Source organism: Procambarus clarkii, chromosome 11 (assembly GCF_040958095.1).
Source record: "Procambarus clarkii isolate CNS0578487 chromosome 11, FALCON_Pclarkii_2.0, whole genome shotgun sequence".
Taxonomy (NCBI): domain Eukaryota; kingdom Metazoa; phylum Arthropoda; class Malacostraca; order Decapoda; family Cambaridae; genus Procambarus; species Procambarus clarkii.
Genome location: NC_091160.1, coordinates 42,684,826 through 42,703,762, shown reverse-complemented (window position 1 = coordinate 42,703,762; position 18,937 = coordinate 42,684,826). Strand labels below are relative to the sequence as shown.

Sequence of the window (18,937 nt, the reverse complement as noted above, 5' to 3'; positions counted from 1 at the left end):
CTATAACAATGTAAACAAAGCTGCCATGACTGAGGAGAGATGTACACGTTTCGTAAGTGGACAAGTAAATGCTTGACACGTCGTCACCCTAGATCTATGAACTCTGTATAATTCACTATACAACAGAGTATTTCAGTTTGGTGTTTTGTGACCTTGTGAACTCATATCAAAATACTGTATATAAAACACAAGATTGATGTTTACGTAATACATAAAATTAAAATGGGATGGATAAAATTAGAAAACATCACGAAAAAGAATAAAACTTGTTTGTTTCTATAATACAGTATAATAATAAATAATTACTATAACAAAATATGTGGGTGGTCAGAGCAATGCTATTAGCACATATTCTAAGAAACACAAATCTTGCTCTAAGAGTTTTATGCAGAGGTAATAGAGAAGTCATGATCACTGTACAGTACTGATTTTGCTATAAAACGTTATAGAAGTACCGCAAAGAATTATAACACGGCAGTTTACAAGTAAACTTGTTCTGCAACCTTCTAGGAATAGTTTTACACTTAACTTGTTTTTGTTTAAAAGTTTACAAAATGTTAAGTTTATATCCAAAGAAATATTGTACACCATATAAGCTTTCAAAATGTGTTGTAGCTTTCTATAAATTGAGGTTTTCTTTAAAGGCAGTTTAGTTTTTCTTATAGTATTTCCATTATTCATGCTGGAGAAGCAGCATGTCACTTTCTAGTGTCTCCAAAAATTACAACTTTTTTGTAATTTCAAGAGTTTAAAAGTCAAGATCCCAACCACTGAGTTCATCTCCTGGAACATCAACATCTCGAGGGTACGAGTCAAAGTTGCTGGCATCAGCAGGACCTTTAATCTGTAATGTTCAATGGATTTAAAGATTTTAGTAGTCTGTCCTGTGCTTAAAGGTCACTCACTCTTTTTATCTAAATGCTTTGTTATAATGAGAATATTCAAATGAAGTCACATCATAATCCTAAATTCTTACTTTATTATCCAAAAAATTATCAAAACATAACTGATTCTGTAACAGAAACTGTAATTACTATTTTTTTTTTAACATCCACATAACCTTTACATTTTAGCCATTTCTGAGAGCAAGGATCTTTGTAAGCATTCTGGCAGTTATCCTGAGACTCCACTTGTACATGGCAAAATTTATCTGAAATATAAAACATTTTAGGCATTTGTCATTACTTGTGGTTGATTTGCTCAAGTTTTTTTATGCAACCTGCCTTGGGACCAGGCCTCCTAAGTGCTTGTTGGATCTATGAACCTATCTGTACTTGCTGCCTGCACACCCACATAGCAATCACAACCTGACTGATCCATTAACTCTTAGGGGAACTCTTCCCTCATTGATGTTGGTTTTGATGAGGTGAGGGAGTTCTTGAGCAGTTGAATTCTGGCCCTCAAGCTGCTGTGGCAGCATGCAAATAGCCTTGGCAATAGGCTTAGCACTTTCTTTGAATAATTACATACTGCTTAATTGTTTCGTATGAACTTTAAGAAAGAAAAGATTTGAATCACTTGCAGTTTGTTCCTGGTGCCTCCAACATTCCACATAGTCATACGAACTTGCCTTTACCTTATAGTGGCCTGTGCACCTCCTGTTCTCGTATCTTAGGCCACTTTTACCTTCAGCAGATAGACACTTGGGGAAGACGGGTCCCCAGCCTCATCATCCCCATTTCTACAGTGCAGAGGACCACGTCTCTCTTATCATTGAAAATCTAATCACTGTAATTTGTTTTGTAATTGAGCCCACTAAAACATATTTAGCTGCATCATACCCCTGTATGAAAGCCCGAGGTTTGCTTCCATATACAGAAAGAGGTTTAAGGATGACACAATTTTTTTTTTTTTAGAATATAGTAGCCTATTTCTCATTGTCTTAATACTTTGTACACAAATTGGCGCCAAGAAAGCGGGTGTAGTTATCCTTACCTTCGGAATTATTGGCGGTTGGAGAGATCTTGTTCGAAGTCCATCCCAGTCAAAACCTAGGAACCACCTGTCAACAAAGATGAGGATGTAATTAAGTCATTTATGCTTCTGTAGAAATGAAAATGAGAAATACTGAGTAAACAAATAATTATACACTACATCATATATAAAATGTGTAAGAATATTTTTTACTTGGAAATTGGAATAATTCTGATTGGAAAAGACATTGGCAATGGACTGGAGTGTTCTCAATGAGCCTTTATGGCGAAGGGTCAGACTGTTTACAAAAGTGCATATTGTGTGACTTGGTAAAAACATCCAAGATGTGTTCGCTCACAAGAATCCAATATGTCTATGTCACATTATTAATCACAACAGGAATGAAATTTGTAAAAAAAACAAAAGGAAGAGGAAGTCCATAAATACTAACTTGTGTTTTTTAATATCTTGTATGCCATTACGCTGATATCCAAGTCTTTCTGCGGGACTCTCGCGACAGAGCCTCTTGATAAGTGAGATAGCATTGCGGCTCACGTGTTGTGGAAAGTCGATCATGTCAATACCTTTTAATATTATGTTGTATGTCTTCATAGGATCTGAAGCCGTGAAAGGTGGCCTGTAGGAGAGAATAAAAGGCAGTCACTACACAAATACAATATAGTACAGCACTATAAACAATGGAGCCTCGATTAACGAATTTAATCCATTCTGGCACCGAGCTCTTCATGTGAAATGCATGTCTTTCGAAACAAATTTCCCCATTTAAAATAATGGAATTAATCCGTTCCACCATGTTCCCGGACAAACCATTAATATGACATTTTATAATTTAAATATAATACTGTACATGTAATTATTACTGTATAAATGTTTTGTTTTACTGTTTATAATTGTACATGTACTGTACTTTACCTTATGAAGAGTCGTTGTTGGCTTGAGGGAGATGATGGGTAGGTGGGGAGGAGGAGAGGGGTTATGGTGTGGAAGGAGAATCCACCTCTGAGTCAGGCGGACTCTCTCTTTGCAAATTTCACCCCACTGGGACCGGGTTGTGGTTCACTATCATTTACTCGTCTTTTCTCTACCTTTCCAAAGAACATATCTACTGACAATTGCTTTTGTCTTCATTTTAGGATGTTCCTAAAATGAGACAGCATATTGTCATTAAACATGTTCCCTCACCGTGTTGTCATTGCTTTATTAGGGTGATGCTTTTCCAAGAACACGGTCACCTTTTTCAAACGTTCCCAACACTTCCCTGATCTCACTGGAAGAGGCGGCATTGCTATGATTTCCTTCTTCAAATCTACAGTAATTATGTCTTTTTTTCCTCTTGACAACACTTATCTTTAGCAAGCCAACCATTTTTGTCCCACCCAGGAATCGAACCCAGCATTATCTGATGCTGGGTTCGACTCCTGGGTGGAATCTAATATCCAGCCCATCCTCCCGTTTTAATAGTAAGTACTGTATTTATAGTAACAATGAGGACCATAGTTTATATACCTATGTACAAAGAAATGAGAACGTAGAAATCTGAACTATTGAGTTGGACAAACCAGAAAACTACTTTTTACTTGTGTTGCTTTTACAAACTAAACTACCTATCCTAACCTCCCTAGACCTAATACACAATATCTGAGGCCTAATACAGTACATATGTGTGCTATACTAGGCCTAGAAATATTTAAGTTTGTGTTTTAGCTTCATTTATTTATTTTAAAAGAATTCCTTACTAGTCAGTATACTATTATATAAAAGCTAAGAACGTACGAATTCTGACTATTGATGATGGTCACAATAGGTACTGTCTAAACAGGAGGATGGGTTGTAATGTCTGGAAATCCACCATACAGTAAACACAGTAGGCAAATGATATATTCTTTGTACAGTATTTAAAGTTTGTATTAAAATATATAATGGTCTACATTACTCATGTTCAATGATCAGCGTTCAAAATATTGTTTTAAGCACTGCTTGCCCATAACCTACATTATTAGCATATACCACATGAAAACCTCTTCTGAGATCCTGATAATTATAAATGTGGTATCAATTTTGTAAGCTGTTCATGCTACATTACCACATACTATAGGGCAGATTTTTCTAGTAAATATATGTAAAACTAGAAAAGGTACACAGAGAGTGTAAAAGGCCTGGGAGAGAGTGCAATTCCCCTCCACTTCAATCACTCTCCCCACATTCCCTTCATCTCCTCCATTTTCTCCCTTCTCCCCACCCTATGCTTCTCACCTCATCATCTTCTCACCCTCCCCCTCTCTTCCCTGTCTGGCTTCCAACCTTGAACACACACACATTTTATTTTACTGTAATGCTAAATTCTCCTTCACTTTCATGGGAAGAAATCTAGGGTGACATGGGGGGTTGTCACTATTTTGCCTTACCCTCTTAATATGACCAATAGGACCAATCCCAACCAGCCTATGTCCATCCTTTAATCCAGATAATTCCCCTTGCAAAGCTAGGTGAAGCTAGCCCGAAGCCTCGGACAGACAGTCATTCTTTCATATAGATGATTTACTCTTGTGGCTCCTTCGAGACATGCCAAATAATATTTTGATACTGAACTACACTGTAATCTTTATAAGAATATACAGTACTGTATATTTAAATGATTTTCTTTGTAATTTTAGAAATGATTCAGTGCTAATATTGAATTATATTATTGTATAATTAGCTGTATTTCCAACTGCTAAAACCAAAAATGTTTTAGCGTACAATGAGTTAAAACACCATTTTTTTAATTGGTACAATATGTTACTATATGATCTCGAAATACAGTACTGTACAGTACTTACGTTCCAGTCAGCAGCTCGTACATAAGGATGCCAATAGACCAGTAGTCAACTGCTTTATCATGGCCCTTATTGAGGATGATCTCGGGTGCCACGTACTCCGGAGTGCCACAAAATGTCCACGTTTTGCTGCTGGGTCCAAGCTTCTTGCTGAATCCAAAGTCAACCTAAAAATAACAAAATCTACATTATAAAGCAAAGATTTTTTAGGAAGATTTTGTAACAATTAAAACTTGACCACCGAATAATATCCACGCGGGGTGTTGGTAGCACAGTGACAATGTTCTGGATTCGACTGATGATCCAGAGCTCAATTCCCAGGCAGGTCACAAATGGTTGGGCACCTTTCCTTTCACCTATTGGCCAGTTCATCTAGCAGTAGCTACAGTAGTTACCTGGGAGTTAGGCAACTGTTTTGGGGTTGCATCGTGAGGAGGGTCAGTAGTTCGACCTTTGGGGGACGTCAATACAAGCCTAATACTGTATATATAATGTATATACAAATGTTCAAATTCAATAATTCAAATGTTTATTCAGGTAAAGTACATAAATACAAGATGTGATACAAACACTGATGGATTTATAGATAGAGCTAGTACATAGAATGCCTGAAAGCCACTATTACACAAAGCGTTCCGGTCAGAAAAAACACTTAAGACTAAAACTTAATACTAATTGAGATTAAAGTATAAATTGTATTGAGAAAATATTAAAATAAAAAAGGGGGGGAACATGGCAGAAAAATAGCAAAAATACAATTTGGTCGACAAACAGCATTTGATTAAAAATAGCAGACATGGGTTGACATTTTAGAGGTAAGGTAGGTTACAGGGAGTTAATTAGGTAGTGCTTCGTTTTTATCTTAAACTGGTTGAGAGAGGTACAGTCTTTAACATGATTGGGAAGATCATTCCACATTCTTGGTCCCTTGATTTGTAAAGCATTTCTAGTTTGATTAAGTCGTACTCTTGGAATATCAAAAAGGTATTTGTTTCTGGTGTGGTGCTCATGGGTTCTGTTACAACCTTCTAGGAAGCTTTTAAGGTCAGGATTGACATTACAGTTCAGCATTTTATTTATTTATATATATATATATATATATATTTTTTTTCTTCTTCGAGGATGTGGGTCCCTTTAATTAAACCAGTGGTGGTACCCCTAAATAAATTAAATAAATATATATATATATATATATATATATATATATATATATATATATATATATATATATATATATATATATATTTATTTAATTTATTTAGGGGTACCACCACTGGTTTAATTAAAGGGACCCACATCCTCGAAGAAGAAAAAAAATAAAATATATATATATATATATATATATATATATATATATATATATATATATATATATATATATATATATATATATATATATATATATATATATAAAATACACATGAGAAGATGTGCAGTGACTTAATATCTAACATATTCAGAGATTTGAGTAGGGGTACCGAGTGCTGTCTGGGGCCAGAGTTGGATATTGTCCTAATAGCAGCTTTGTGCTAATAGTAGCAAGCTATTAGCAAGCTATTAGCAAGCTTTGTGCAAATAGCAGCAAGCTATTAGCAAGCTTTGTGCAAATAGCAGCAAGCTATTAGCAAGATAATAGAAGCAAGCTACACAAGCTTCCTGTCCTGGACAAAATTAAATATACCTTAATATAACATGAGTTCAAAGTAGGCAAAACTCATACTTACTAATGCCAGGTTTTTAACCTGTCTTCAGACTTAATACATCACTATTTTGACTAGAGCGTAATAATTCTGAGGGTTTAGCAACATGACCAGCACTGCAATATTAACGCTCCTTCAAAATAATAAACATCGGTTAGGCAAAATCGCATCAAATTTGATGCTTGTGAAATTGTGAGAGTGGGTTGAGGTGCATAAAATACAGTATAAATGTCTATACTTTTCAGATTGCATACACAGCATACATACTGACGTATAACATTAGAACATGTCATATAATTAAACAATTGCAGCTTATTAAAACTACAGTAGATACTGTACTGTATAAATTTGCAACTATAAGACTAGTTCATTAGAGACTTAGTGTACAAACTATCCCAACCTCTATACTACTTAAGTTAATAAAATTTTAACCTGCAAACATGACATGAGCAGGTTAAATATGCTACAGTTGATTGCATCGTTAATTTCCTGACAGTTGACTGATCTTAAAGATTGAAATTAACTAGGAGAAAAATGATACAAGATAGGATTTGTGTTTTGTGTGCTGGGTTTTCTGTAGTTGAGGAGAGGATGGATGCCTTTAAAGTTTATCGAGATACCCCTCCTCCCCCACCCACCCCCCTTCACCATCAACTTCCCGTTTCCCAGGATGCATCCCAGAACAGCTCACAGGATGAGTATGGGGTGCACAATAAACTACTGCTCATAGGGTGCGTATGTGGTGCACAATAAACTCCCATTCACAGGATGAGTATGGAGTTCACAATAAACTACCACTCATAGGATGTGTATGGGGGAGAACAATAACGCCAATCAATCTTGCCCAAAACGCTGTGCGTATTAGTGGCTTTAAGCATAGTATATACTAGCTCTATCTAGAAATCCAACATTCTGCTTGTAACTCAATATGTTTGTATATACTTTTACCTAAATATAAATTTATTTATTTATATTATTTATTTATAAACTAGACCTCTCTGACAGCAAACAAAAAAAGATTGTGCTTACTAACTCCCAGGTACCTGTTGATCGCTACCATGTTAAAAAGAGTAGAACAATAAAAGGAATCTATGGGTATTTGATAAATATACATGCTGCAAAATTTCAACACAGAGCACTAGAAATAATAGAATGGTGCTCGGTTGTTCATTATTGGAAGAAACTAGAATTAGAATGGTAGAAAATAGAGCACTGGACATCAATAGATAAGACTTACCAACTTTGCATATCCTGTAGAATCCAGCAAGAGATTTTCTGGTTTGAGATCTCTGTAAATGATATTCTTGGCGTGTAAATACTCCAAGGCCTCAACGACACAGGCGGTGTAAAATCTGGCTGTGAGGTCTTCAAACCAACCACGATCACGCAAGAGTGTCCATACTTCGCCACCTAGACATGCTTCCATCATCATATATACATACTTATTGTCTCGGAAGGTCTTGTACAATCTGTAGGGTGATGTACATATTATAGTATGACTCAGAAGGTCTTGTATAATCTGTAGGGTGAGGCATATAATATAGTATGACTCTGAAGGTCTTGTAGGACCTGTAGGGTGAGGCTTATTATACAGTATGACTCTGAAGGTCTTGTAGGACCTATAGGGTAAGGCTTATTATACAGTATGACTCTGAAGGTCTTGTAGGTCTTGTAGGACCTATAGGGTGAGGCTTATTATACAGTATGACTCTGAAGGTCTTGTCGGACCTATAGGGTAAGGCTTATTAAACAGTATGACTCTGAAGGTCTTGTACGACCTGTAGGGTGAGACTTATAATATTGTATGACTTGGAAGGTCTTATACAGCCTGTTCTGAGCACTGTCAAATATATTACCCAGTAGTTACATATTACAGCATTTCCATACTGTTATAAACCACTCAAAGATGTTACTGTTTCATGCTATAAATGGATCGTCAAACATTTTCATTTACATAAAGGGCTTTACCTTGCTACAAATGGGTTACGAACTGCCATCATGATTCGCTTCTCTGAAAAAATATGTTCTTGTTGCTGTGTCTCAACAATGTGCTGTTTCTTAAGGCACTTGAGGGCAAAAGTCATAGTCTTATCATGGGCATATTGTACTAGTTCCACTCGTCCGAACCCTCCGACTCCCAGCGTTGCCACAACGTCCAGGTCGTCCAGGCGAATGTACGCGTATTCTGAAAGAAATGTAGAAATAACGAACTTTTATACAGTATCAAATTTTCCAAAATATTGTACATTAATTGCCCCTATTTGCAATACATCATTTTGTGACAAATTTACAGCACAGCAGAACAATAAAATACAATTCAAATTGCATATCTTCATTGATCTAAAACAGTATGGAATGATGCCACTTGCTAAATTGTTACAGCGGTGAAAGCACCTATACTCACTCACCTGATGTTACTAAACCGATTCTTAGAATCATACAATGTCTACGTATAACGTAACAAATATTGTTAAGCTTTTCAAAATAGCAGGCAAATTTGATGCATTTATGGTGAGAATATTGGAAATAGTAAGTTAATTTTAAGTTCTAAACTTATATTTTTGAACCTATCACTGAACAAAGTGCAGCATAATAATTCAAATTTCTACATTATTCTATATACCATTGTATAAAATATTCATATACTGTACATAGTAAAAATAGGAGAAGTGTTATACTAGAGCTCAGAAAATGATTACCACAGCAATGTTGTGACTGACCTGCCACAGCATCAACATTATGTGGTCCAGTGATGGGTCTGGGGACCCCTCGCGTCTCGTCACCATAGTCCTTGTCCCGCAGCTCTGACAGGTCACCAATAAGTTGAATAAATGATCTGCAACAAAATATTGCACTAGTCACATTTAATTATTTAAGTAAATTTCATCTAAACTTTAAAGAACAATTAAGTTAAAATGTATGAATTTCTTAAATAATTACTATACATATGAAGGCTGTGTCTGACATTTAGAATAAGCACAAATAAAACTATATAAAATAAAATGTCTAGGAGGCCAGATGCTTGGGATAGCTTCACCCAACTTTTCAACACGACACATGGTGGGTGTGGGAGCACCCAAAATGCATAATTCTGGGTTGGCCCAAATGCCATGCTTTAAAAAATATCTGCATCTATAGTGATGCCCCTGGGATTTTCAGGAAGATTGCAATGATATCACTGATATTTTTTCTGTAGAGTTTTGATGCCAACTTCAACTGTTAACTCACGATTTTTCATGGTTTACTCAAATGATGAATGTTAATTCATTTTGGCTACAGCATTACATTTCCTGAGACAGAGATTAAGATAAAGAGAGGAGGCTAGGGAGAGGGGGGGGAAGGGCAGAAGGAGGATGAGTAGAGGAGAGAGAGATAAAAGAATTAGAGAGGTGAGAATGAAAGAGCAGAGAGGGCAAAGGGGAAGCAAGACCCGGGCACCACTGGTTACTCCTACTGTATTTAATTACACAGTTCTGTACAACTGTATCGTATTTATAAAAGATTTACAAATTGAGAAACAATGGAATGAAATTGGTTTCACATTTATGATCCTGCCATAAATACTTTAATTAATTGATTGATAAGTCTTTCTCTGGCATTATCGGCAAGTTTAGTGGTTCAGAATAGTGTAAATACAATCAAATAAAGCACATGCAGACGATGAGTCATAATAATGTGATTGAAGAGTGTTGACCAAACCACACACAAGAAGATGAAGAGAGACGATGACGTTTCAGTCCGTCCTGGATCATTATCAAGTTGATTGTGTGAAGTCGAAAGCACAATCCAGGAAATAAGATTAATCCATACTGATTCATACACAATCGACTTGATAATGGTCCAGGATGGACCGAAACATTGTCGTCTCATCTTCTGGTGTATGATTTAGTTCTCATATTTTCAAGCCATGCTATTTATTTTTATTTTTATTTTATGTATATACAGTATATACAAGAAGGTACATTGGGTTTATGAGAGTACATAACATTGATGTTTTTTACATTCTTGTAAAGCCACTAACACGCATAGCATTTCGAGCAGGTCCTTAATCTAACAGATAATTTCATGTAGGTAATTTGTAGCAAAATTTAAAAATGTTGACAGATGCTTGTAAGAAAATTTGAAGAAAATTTGAAGGTACATTATAGTAAAATTTGAGGATTATCAACATGTACATTATATCCTAATTTGAGGATTATTTGAGGATACGTAGTAACATGTGTCTGTGGGATTTTTCTGGCAAGGTTAGCACCAACTGATGAAATGAAGCATTTAAATTCAGTTGCCATTTCTAGATCTGTTGCAGGTGTATAACCATCCTTGGAGAGTTTTATCTGCTTGTTATGTGATTGCTGTTTAGATCCTAGGATGTTAGAAATAGCTTTCCATGTGCTTTTCATGTTTCTTTTTTCTTCTTTGAATCTACTTTCATAATAGGAAAGTTTTGCTCTTCTTATTATACTGGTAAGCAATGATGAGTATCTCTTAACTACTTCTTGTGTAACTAGGCCAATCCTAAGTTCTTTTTCATATTCATGTTTCTTGTTGATTGTTTTAAGTATGCACGTGTGAGCCAGGGATTGTTTAATCTTTTGGCAGTTACTTGCTTGGTGAGGAGAGGACAGTGAGTGTTGTAGAGGCTTAGAGTTTTGGAAAGGAAGATGTTTGTTAATGAATTTATATCCTGTGTATTATTGAATTCAGATTCCCAGTTTAAATTGTGAAGTGCATTTGTGAGATTGCCTATTGCTGTTTCACTGTGTAGCTGGAAGGTAAGTTTCTTGGTGTCTGGTGATGTTATGTCCATGTTTGCTGTGAGGAAGGTAGGATAGTGGTCAGTTGTTCTGTCAGTGATTATACCAGATGTAAGGGGAGCTGTTATGTTAGTCCATAAGTAATCCAAGGTCTTGAGATCTGTTATCTCGAGATGATTTCGGGGTTTAGCATCCCCGCTGCCCGGTCATCGACCATGCCTCCTTTTTGTTACACACACCCCCAGGAAGCAGCCCATACCAGCTGTCTAGGTACCTATTTACTGCTAGGTAACAGGGGCATCAGGGTGAAAGAAACTCTGCCCATTTGTTTCCGCCTCCACCGGGGATCGAACCTGGAACCTCAGGACTACGAATCTAAAGCACTGTCCACTTAGCTGTCAGGCCCTAGCTGGTAGCTGGTAGTAGCGGATGTAGTAGGTAGTAGTAGTAGTACAGTAGTAGTAGTAGTAGTAATAGTAGTAATAGTAGTAGTAGTAGTAGCAGTAGTAGTAGGTAGTTGGTAGTAGTGGATGTTTGAGTGATTCGGATGGGCTTGGTGATTGTGGGGATTAGCATACAGGAGTTCGTGCTGTTTAGGAAATAATCGACTTGGGGCTATTTTGTCGACACAGGTCAATATTGAAGTCACCTCCTAGAATGTGTTATTATGACTCATTGTCTGCATTAAAGTTATACATTCCCTGCAATGAAAAACAACAAATAATCTGTGGGAGGCAGAGAGCCTCTTTGATAAAGGGAAATATCCTCCCCACTGGTGAAGTGCGAGAGTATGTTTAGTAATAACAGAAGAATGAAGGCCATTACAGAAGGCCTATTGGCCCATACATTACAGCTCCTATTTATAGCTACCCAAACCCATTCATATGTATCTTTAACCTGCTATTAATGTTCTCGATAATCTCCGAGATACTTAAGCGTGTCCTCCCAGTGGAGGACACTATTTTTGTGATACTGAACACTGAGGGTAGCAACACAGTTGTTACAGTAGGGAACAGGCGCCACAGTGAACAAGTACAGTGTTATTTAGTGACTGATATCAAAAGAAACAAGCACACTCTCCCAGTGGTGTGGCATAATAAATCTGGGCATATGATCTCTTCCCAGTGAGCACAATATCCAGGAGCAATGTCATTTCAACGCCAAATTAGCGCTGATAACGTTGATTTATGGAAGCAACGCCTCGCTTTGATATTGTGGGGAGCGGGTCGTGGTGCCCTCTAACAGTGCGACCCCAACTCTGCAGTCAAGACAGAGGTGGCTGTTTTAATCTCTGGGTAAACTTGTGAAATGTGAGGAAATGCCTTTATGGGATTAAGTTGGCTTAAGTTGACATTCTTGGCAATCTCATAAGTTTGGTTCTTGCCAGACACACTGACAGATTCTGAATACCACCAAAATTGTATTTGATAAATGCCTCTTAAAACCAACTACTCTAAAATTAAAAAAGAAAATAGAGGGGTGCATAGAGTGAAAAGCAAGCTTCCAGTGATTGAAGTTCACTACTGGAATTTCTATTAACAATTTTTTAACAACCTCTTTAAAGGAAGATAGCTCAGCAGTTAAAACAGAGACCCACAGCGGCTAAAGCCAGGGGAAAGACGTCCTCCCCCAATAGATGACAGCATTAGATTCAGAGCTACACGTATATACTGCAGCACAACCCTCATGGATGGAAGATTGCTCTTTAGAACATAAAACTTCATTGGAAGTACAATATTGGCCTTAATGCATGCAGAGTGCATGCAGCATACTAGTTTCTAAACTCACAAGCTTTTAATTGAAGAATGAATAACTTACTCTCTGTCCAAGGTGAGGCACTCCACCCCAGGAGCCATGGCTATGACGCTGGCAGTGCGGCACTCCTCCCTCAGCAGCGCCTGTTCCCCAAAGTAACTGCCCTTCTGCAGCACTCTGATCTCTTCCTCGTCACTCTTACCTGCAAATAGTCACAATAAGAGTGAGTAATTAGTTAAAGAATATTGATATTGAAAGTCATTAGTATATGCTACTGTACGAGTGTCTTCAAATGGGTCCTGTGGTGCAGCGGTTCATGTCCTCGACTCATAGTTGAGGATCCCGGGCTCGATTCCCTGGTGGCACAGTAAACAGGTACCCGGGAGTTAGGCAACTGTTGTGGGTTGTATCCTGGGGGAGGGTCACTAGTTCCACCTTGGAGTGACGTGGACCAGTCTAAGTACAGTACAGTACAAGCTTCCGGTCTCCGACAGTGAATATTAAATAAAATAATAATAATAATAATAATAATAATAATAATAATAATAATTTATAATAATAATAATAATTTATAATAATAATAATAATTTATAATAATAATAATAATTTATAATAATAATAATAATTTATAATAATAATAATAATTTATTTAGGAACAGTACATACATAGTTGCAGCGTTACAGTACAAACATTCTGTTAGATTTATAGATAAGAGGTAGTACATACAATACCTAAAGCCACTAGTACGCTTAGCGTTTCAGGCAAACCACCACAGACAACTAAAAGTAATGTAGTTAGTCCAACCTTTGAAGAGTAGTGTAAATAAAAATATATATATAACAAAAAAGGGCCAAACAACATTATGTTAAAAATGCACATTCTGTTTATTATTGATGAGGTATGGCCTTATAATAATTGATGAGGTGTGACCTTATAATAATTGATGAGGTGTGACCTTATAATAATTGATGAGGTGTGACCTTATAATAATTGATGAGGTGTGACCTTATAATAATTGATGAGGTGTGACCTTATAATAATTGATGAGGTGTGGCCTTATGATAATTGATGAGGTGTGGCCACAATATAGAAGAAGCTGATTTGATTTAGTTCATATTATATTATACACTCCATGCCTATCCTCTAGGCGATAGTGGACCCCATACCCATCCTGTGGGTGGTAGTGGGCCCCATACCCATCCTGTGGGTGGTAGTGAGCCCCATACCCATCCTGTGAGTGGTAGTGGGCCCCATACCCATCCTGTGGGTGGTAGTGAGCCCCATACCCATCCTGTGAGTGGTAGTGGGCCCCATACCCATCCTGTGAGTGGTAGTGGGCCCCATACCCATCCTGTGGGTGGTAGTGGACCCCATACCCATCCTGTGGGTGGTAGTGGGCCCCATACCCTTCCTGTGGGTGGTAGTGGACCCCATACCCATCCTGTGGGTGGTAGTGGACCCCATACCCTTCGTGTGGGTGGTAGTGGACCCCATACCCATCCTGTGGGTGGTAGTAGACCCCATACCCATCCTGTGGGTGGTAGTGGACCCCATACCCATCCTGTGGGTGGTAGTGGACCCCATACCCATCCTGTGAGTGGTAGTGGACCCCATACCCTTCCTGTGGGTGGTAGTGGACCCCATACCCATCCTGTGGGTGGTAGTGGACCCCATACCCTTCCTGTGGGTGGTAGTGGACCCCATACCCATCCTGTGGGTGGTAGTGGGCCCCATACCCATCCTGTGGGTGGTAGTGGACCCCATACCCATCCTGTGGGTGGTAGTGGACCCCATACCCTTCGTGTGGGTGGTAGTGGACCCCATACCCATCCTGTGGGTGGTAGTGGACCCCATACCCATCCTGTGGGTGGTAGTGGACCCCATACCCATCCTGTGGGTGGTAGTGGACCCCATACCCATCCTGTGGGTGGTAGTGGACCCCATACCCATCCTGTGGGTGGTAGTGGACCCCATACTCATCCTGTGAGTGGTAGTGGACCCCATACCCATCCTGTAGGTGGTAGTGGACCCCATATCCATGCTGTGGGTGGTAGTGGACCCCATACCCATCCTGTGGGTAGTAGTGGACCCCATATCCATGCTGTGGGTGGTAGTGGACCCCATACCCATCCTGTGAGTGGTAGTGGACCCCATACCCATCTTGTGGGTGGTAGTGGACCCCATACCCATCCTGTGGGTGGTAGTGGACCCCATACCCATCCTGTGGGTGGTAGTGGACCCCATACCCATCCTGTGGGTGGTAGTGGACCCCATACCCATCCTGTGGGTGGTAGTGTACCCCCATACCCATCCTGTGGGTGGTAGTGGACCCCATACCCATCCTGTGGGTGGTAATGGACCCCATACCCATCTTGTGAGTGGTAGTGGGCCCCATACCCATCCTGTGGGTGGTAGTGTACCCCCATACCCATCCTGTGGGTGGTAGTGGACCCCATACCCATCCTGTGGGTGGTAGTGGACCCCATACCCATCCTGTGGGTGGTAGTGGACCCCATACCCATCCTGTGAGTGGTAGTGAACCCCATACCCATCCTGTGGGTGGTAGTGGACCCCATACCCATCCTGTGAGTGGTAGTGGGCCCCATACCCATCCCGTAGGCGGTTACCTGGTTGATACCTGGTTGATGGGGTTCTGGGAGTTGTTCTACTGCCCAAGCCCGGCCCGAGGCCAGGCTTGACTTGTGAGAGTTTGGTCCACCAGGCTGTTGCTTGGAGCGGCCCGCAGGCCCACATACCCACCACAGCCCGGCTGATCCGGAACTTCTCTTAGAAAACCGTCCAGTTTTCTCTTGAAGATGTCCACGGTTGTTCCGGCAATATTTCTTATAGTCGCTGGGAGGACGTTGAACAACCATGGACCTCTGATGTTTATACAGTGTTCTCTGATTGTGCCTATGGCACCTCTGCTCTTCACTGGACCTCTGATGTTTATACAGTGTTCTCTGATTGTGCCCATGGAACCTCTGCTCTTCACTGGACCTCTGATGTTTATACAGTGTTCTCTGATTGTGCCTATGGCACCTCTGCTCTTCACTGGACCTCTGATGTTTATACAGTGTTCTCTGATTGTGCCTATGGCACCTCTGCTCTTCACTGGACCTCTGATGTTTATACAGTGTTCTCTGATTGTGCCTATGGCACCTCTGCTCTTCACTGGACCTCTGATGTTTATACAGTGTTCTCTGATTGTGCCTATGGCACCTCTGCTCTTCACTGGACCTCTGATGTTTATACAGTGTTCTCTGATTGTGCCTATGGCACCTCTGCTCTTCACTGGACCTCTGATGTTTATACAGTGTTCTCTGATTGTGCCTATGGCACCTCTGCTCTTCACTGGACCTCTGATGTTTATACAGTGTTCTCTGATTGTGCCTATGGCACCTCTGCTCTTCACTGGACCTCTGATGTTTATACAGTGTTCTCTGATTGTGCCTATGGCACCTCTGCTCTTCACTGGACCTCTGATGTTTATACAGTGTTCTCTGATTGTGCCTATGGCACCTCTGCTCTTCACTGGACCTCTGATGTTTATACAGTGTTCTCTGATTGTGCCTATGGCACCTCTGCTTTTCACTGGACCTCTGATGTTCATACAGTGTTCTCTGATTGTGCCTATGGCACCTCTGCTCTTCACTGGTTCTATTCTGCATTTTCTTCCATATCCTTCACTCCAGTACGTTGTTATTTTACTGTGTAGATTTGGTACTTGGCCCTCCAGTATCTTCCAGGTGTATATTATTTGGTATCTCTCTCGTCTCCTTTCTAGAGAGTACATTTGGAGAGCTTTGAGACGATCCCAATAATTTAGGTGTTTTATCTCGTCTATGCGTGCCGTATATGTTCTCTGTATTCCCTCTATTTCAGCAATCTCTCCTGCTCTGAAGGGGGAAGTGAGTACTGAGTAGTACTCAAGACGGGACAACACAAGTGACTTGAAGAGTACAACCATTGTGATGGGATCCCTGGATTTGAAAGTTCTCGTAATCCATTCCGGTAGTGGGAATGATTAGAGACACATAATGGACTCAGAAACGAAGCTTACAGGGAAGGTTAAGGGAAGGTAGCATTATAAAAGGATACTCACCGGGTATTCGCTGAGTAACGCGCACCTTCCCCGACCTGAGGATGTAGAAGGAGTCTCCACTGGTGCCCTGTCTAATAATGTAGGTCCCAGGGGCGTAGAAGTCCTGTAGAAGACATTATATGACAGTTAAGCTCCTCAAATGTTAGGCTACAGGATGAAGAATAACAGGAACCTATATGGTACAATAACGAGGTTCTCTGAAATAAAGAACGTTGTGATATTATTTAACAATATGAATAGTCAAAGAAATAACTTTGGGCTGAAGCATAGTGTTTTTTTTAATTTTTTTTTATTATTATTTTCTACCACAAACGTGGCCACACATTTACAATGCTAACCAGCATATATACATTTTCTTCTGTCCTCCATGGACAGGGTTAGAGATCAGTTAAACATATAGTTCAGGGATTTATTGAACAGCATAGTGGTCTACGTCCATAGCTCTCAACTGATGAACCCAGGTTCAATCCCCAAGGCAGGCCACATTTTTCCTTTCATCTCATGCCTCTGTTCACCTAACACTAAATAGACACCCCCCAGGAGTTAGACAACTGTTGCATGGTTGCATCCTGAGGAAGAACAACAGTTGGCCCCTAAAAGATAGGAGGGCCTCAATAAGCCAGGCTTCCCGTGCCTTGGGAAGCAATAAAATCAATTACTTATTTTATTTTTATTTTATTTTATTTTATTTATATATATACAAGAAGGTACATTGGGTTTGTGAGAATACATTGGATAGTACAGTATTTACATTCTTGTAAAGCCACTAGTACGCGCAGCGTTTCGGGCAGGTCCTTATACGTAAGGTCCTTATACTTATACGTAACCAATGTCATCTCAAACCCAAATGGACGACTTGGCCCCATAACTGTGGTTTAAGAGAACCTAAACAGCATGCAGCTGTTGTGGGTGTAATGACACCTGTCTGTCCTTGACAGACAGGATAATAATTATATTAGAATACCACAACCGACCCTGTGAGGCGATTACAGATAGGTATTAATTCCAGAAGACTGTCAGTGATTCTTGTTCCAGCAACTGTGCACTCCAGTCCAGCAGTGACTAGGGATATTCCAGTCCAGCAGTGACTAGGGATATTCCAGTCCAGCAGTGACTATAGGGATATTCCAGTCCAGCAGTGACTAGGGATATTCCAGTCCAGAAGTGACTATAGGGATATTCCAGTCCAGCAGTGACTATAGGGATATTCCAGTCCAGCAGTGACTAGGGATATTCCAGTCCAGCAGTGACTAGGGATATTCCAGTCCAGCAGTGACTAGGGATATTCCAGTCCAGCAGTGACTATAGGGATATTCCAGTCCAGCAGTGACTATAGGGATATTCCAGTCCAGCAGTGACTATAGGGATATTCCAGTCCAGCAGTGACTAGGGATATTCCAGTCCAGCAGTGACTATAGGGATATTCCAGTCCAGCAGTGACTAGGGATATTCCAGTCCAGCAGTGACTAGGGATATTCCAGTCCAGCAGTGACTATAGGGATATTCCAGTCCAGCAGTGACTAGGGATATTCCAGTCCAGCAGTGACTAGGGATATTCCAGTCCAGCAGTGACGAGGTCTTGACATGATCTTTATGTCAACTCATATCGGGTCTAGGAAATAATCCCTGTATGGTATACAGGTGTAAATGAGCCCTGTATGGTATACAGGTGTAAATGAGCCCTGTATGGTATACAGGTGTAAATGAGCCCTGTATGGTATACAGGTGTAAATGAGCCCTGTATGGTATACAGGTGTAAATGAGCCCTGTATGGTATACAGGTGTAAATGAGCCCCGTACAGTGGATCTATGTATAGTGAACAATGCGCCAATTAATATGCCTCAATTTACTCTAATGAAGGTTATAATCT

The 18,937-nt window shown here is 39.8% G+C and overlaps 1 protein-coding gene across 1 annotated transcript in view; it reads right to left on the bottom strand.

Moving 5' to 3' along the window:
- Positions 1-252: 252 nt before the first annotated feature.
- Pkg21D (Protein kinase, cGMP-dependent at 21D) overlaps positions 253-18,937 on the bottom strand; it is a 35,367-nt gene continuing 16,682 nt past the window's right edge. The window contains exons 4-12 of the mRNA XM_069322715.1: positions 17,067-17,169; positions 13,024-13,162; positions 9,172-9,287; positions 8,420-8,636; positions 7,689-7,920; positions 4,755-4,918; positions 2,366-2,551; positions 1,936-2,002; positions 253-844 (exon numbers count right to left, since the gene is read on the bottom strand). Of these exons, the coding sequence (XP_069178816.1) occupies positions 749-844; positions 1,936-2,002; positions 2,366-2,551; positions 4,755-4,918; positions 7,689-7,920; positions 8,420-8,636; positions 9,172-9,287; positions 13,024-13,162; positions 17,067-17,169 (1,320 nt within the window). The 3' untranslated portion in view covers positions 253-748. The remainder of the gene's footprint in view (positions 845-1,935; positions 2,003-2,365; positions 2,552-4,754; positions 4,919-7,688; positions 7,921-8,419; positions 8,637-9,171; positions 9,288-13,023; positions 13,163-17,066; positions 17,170-18,937) is intronic.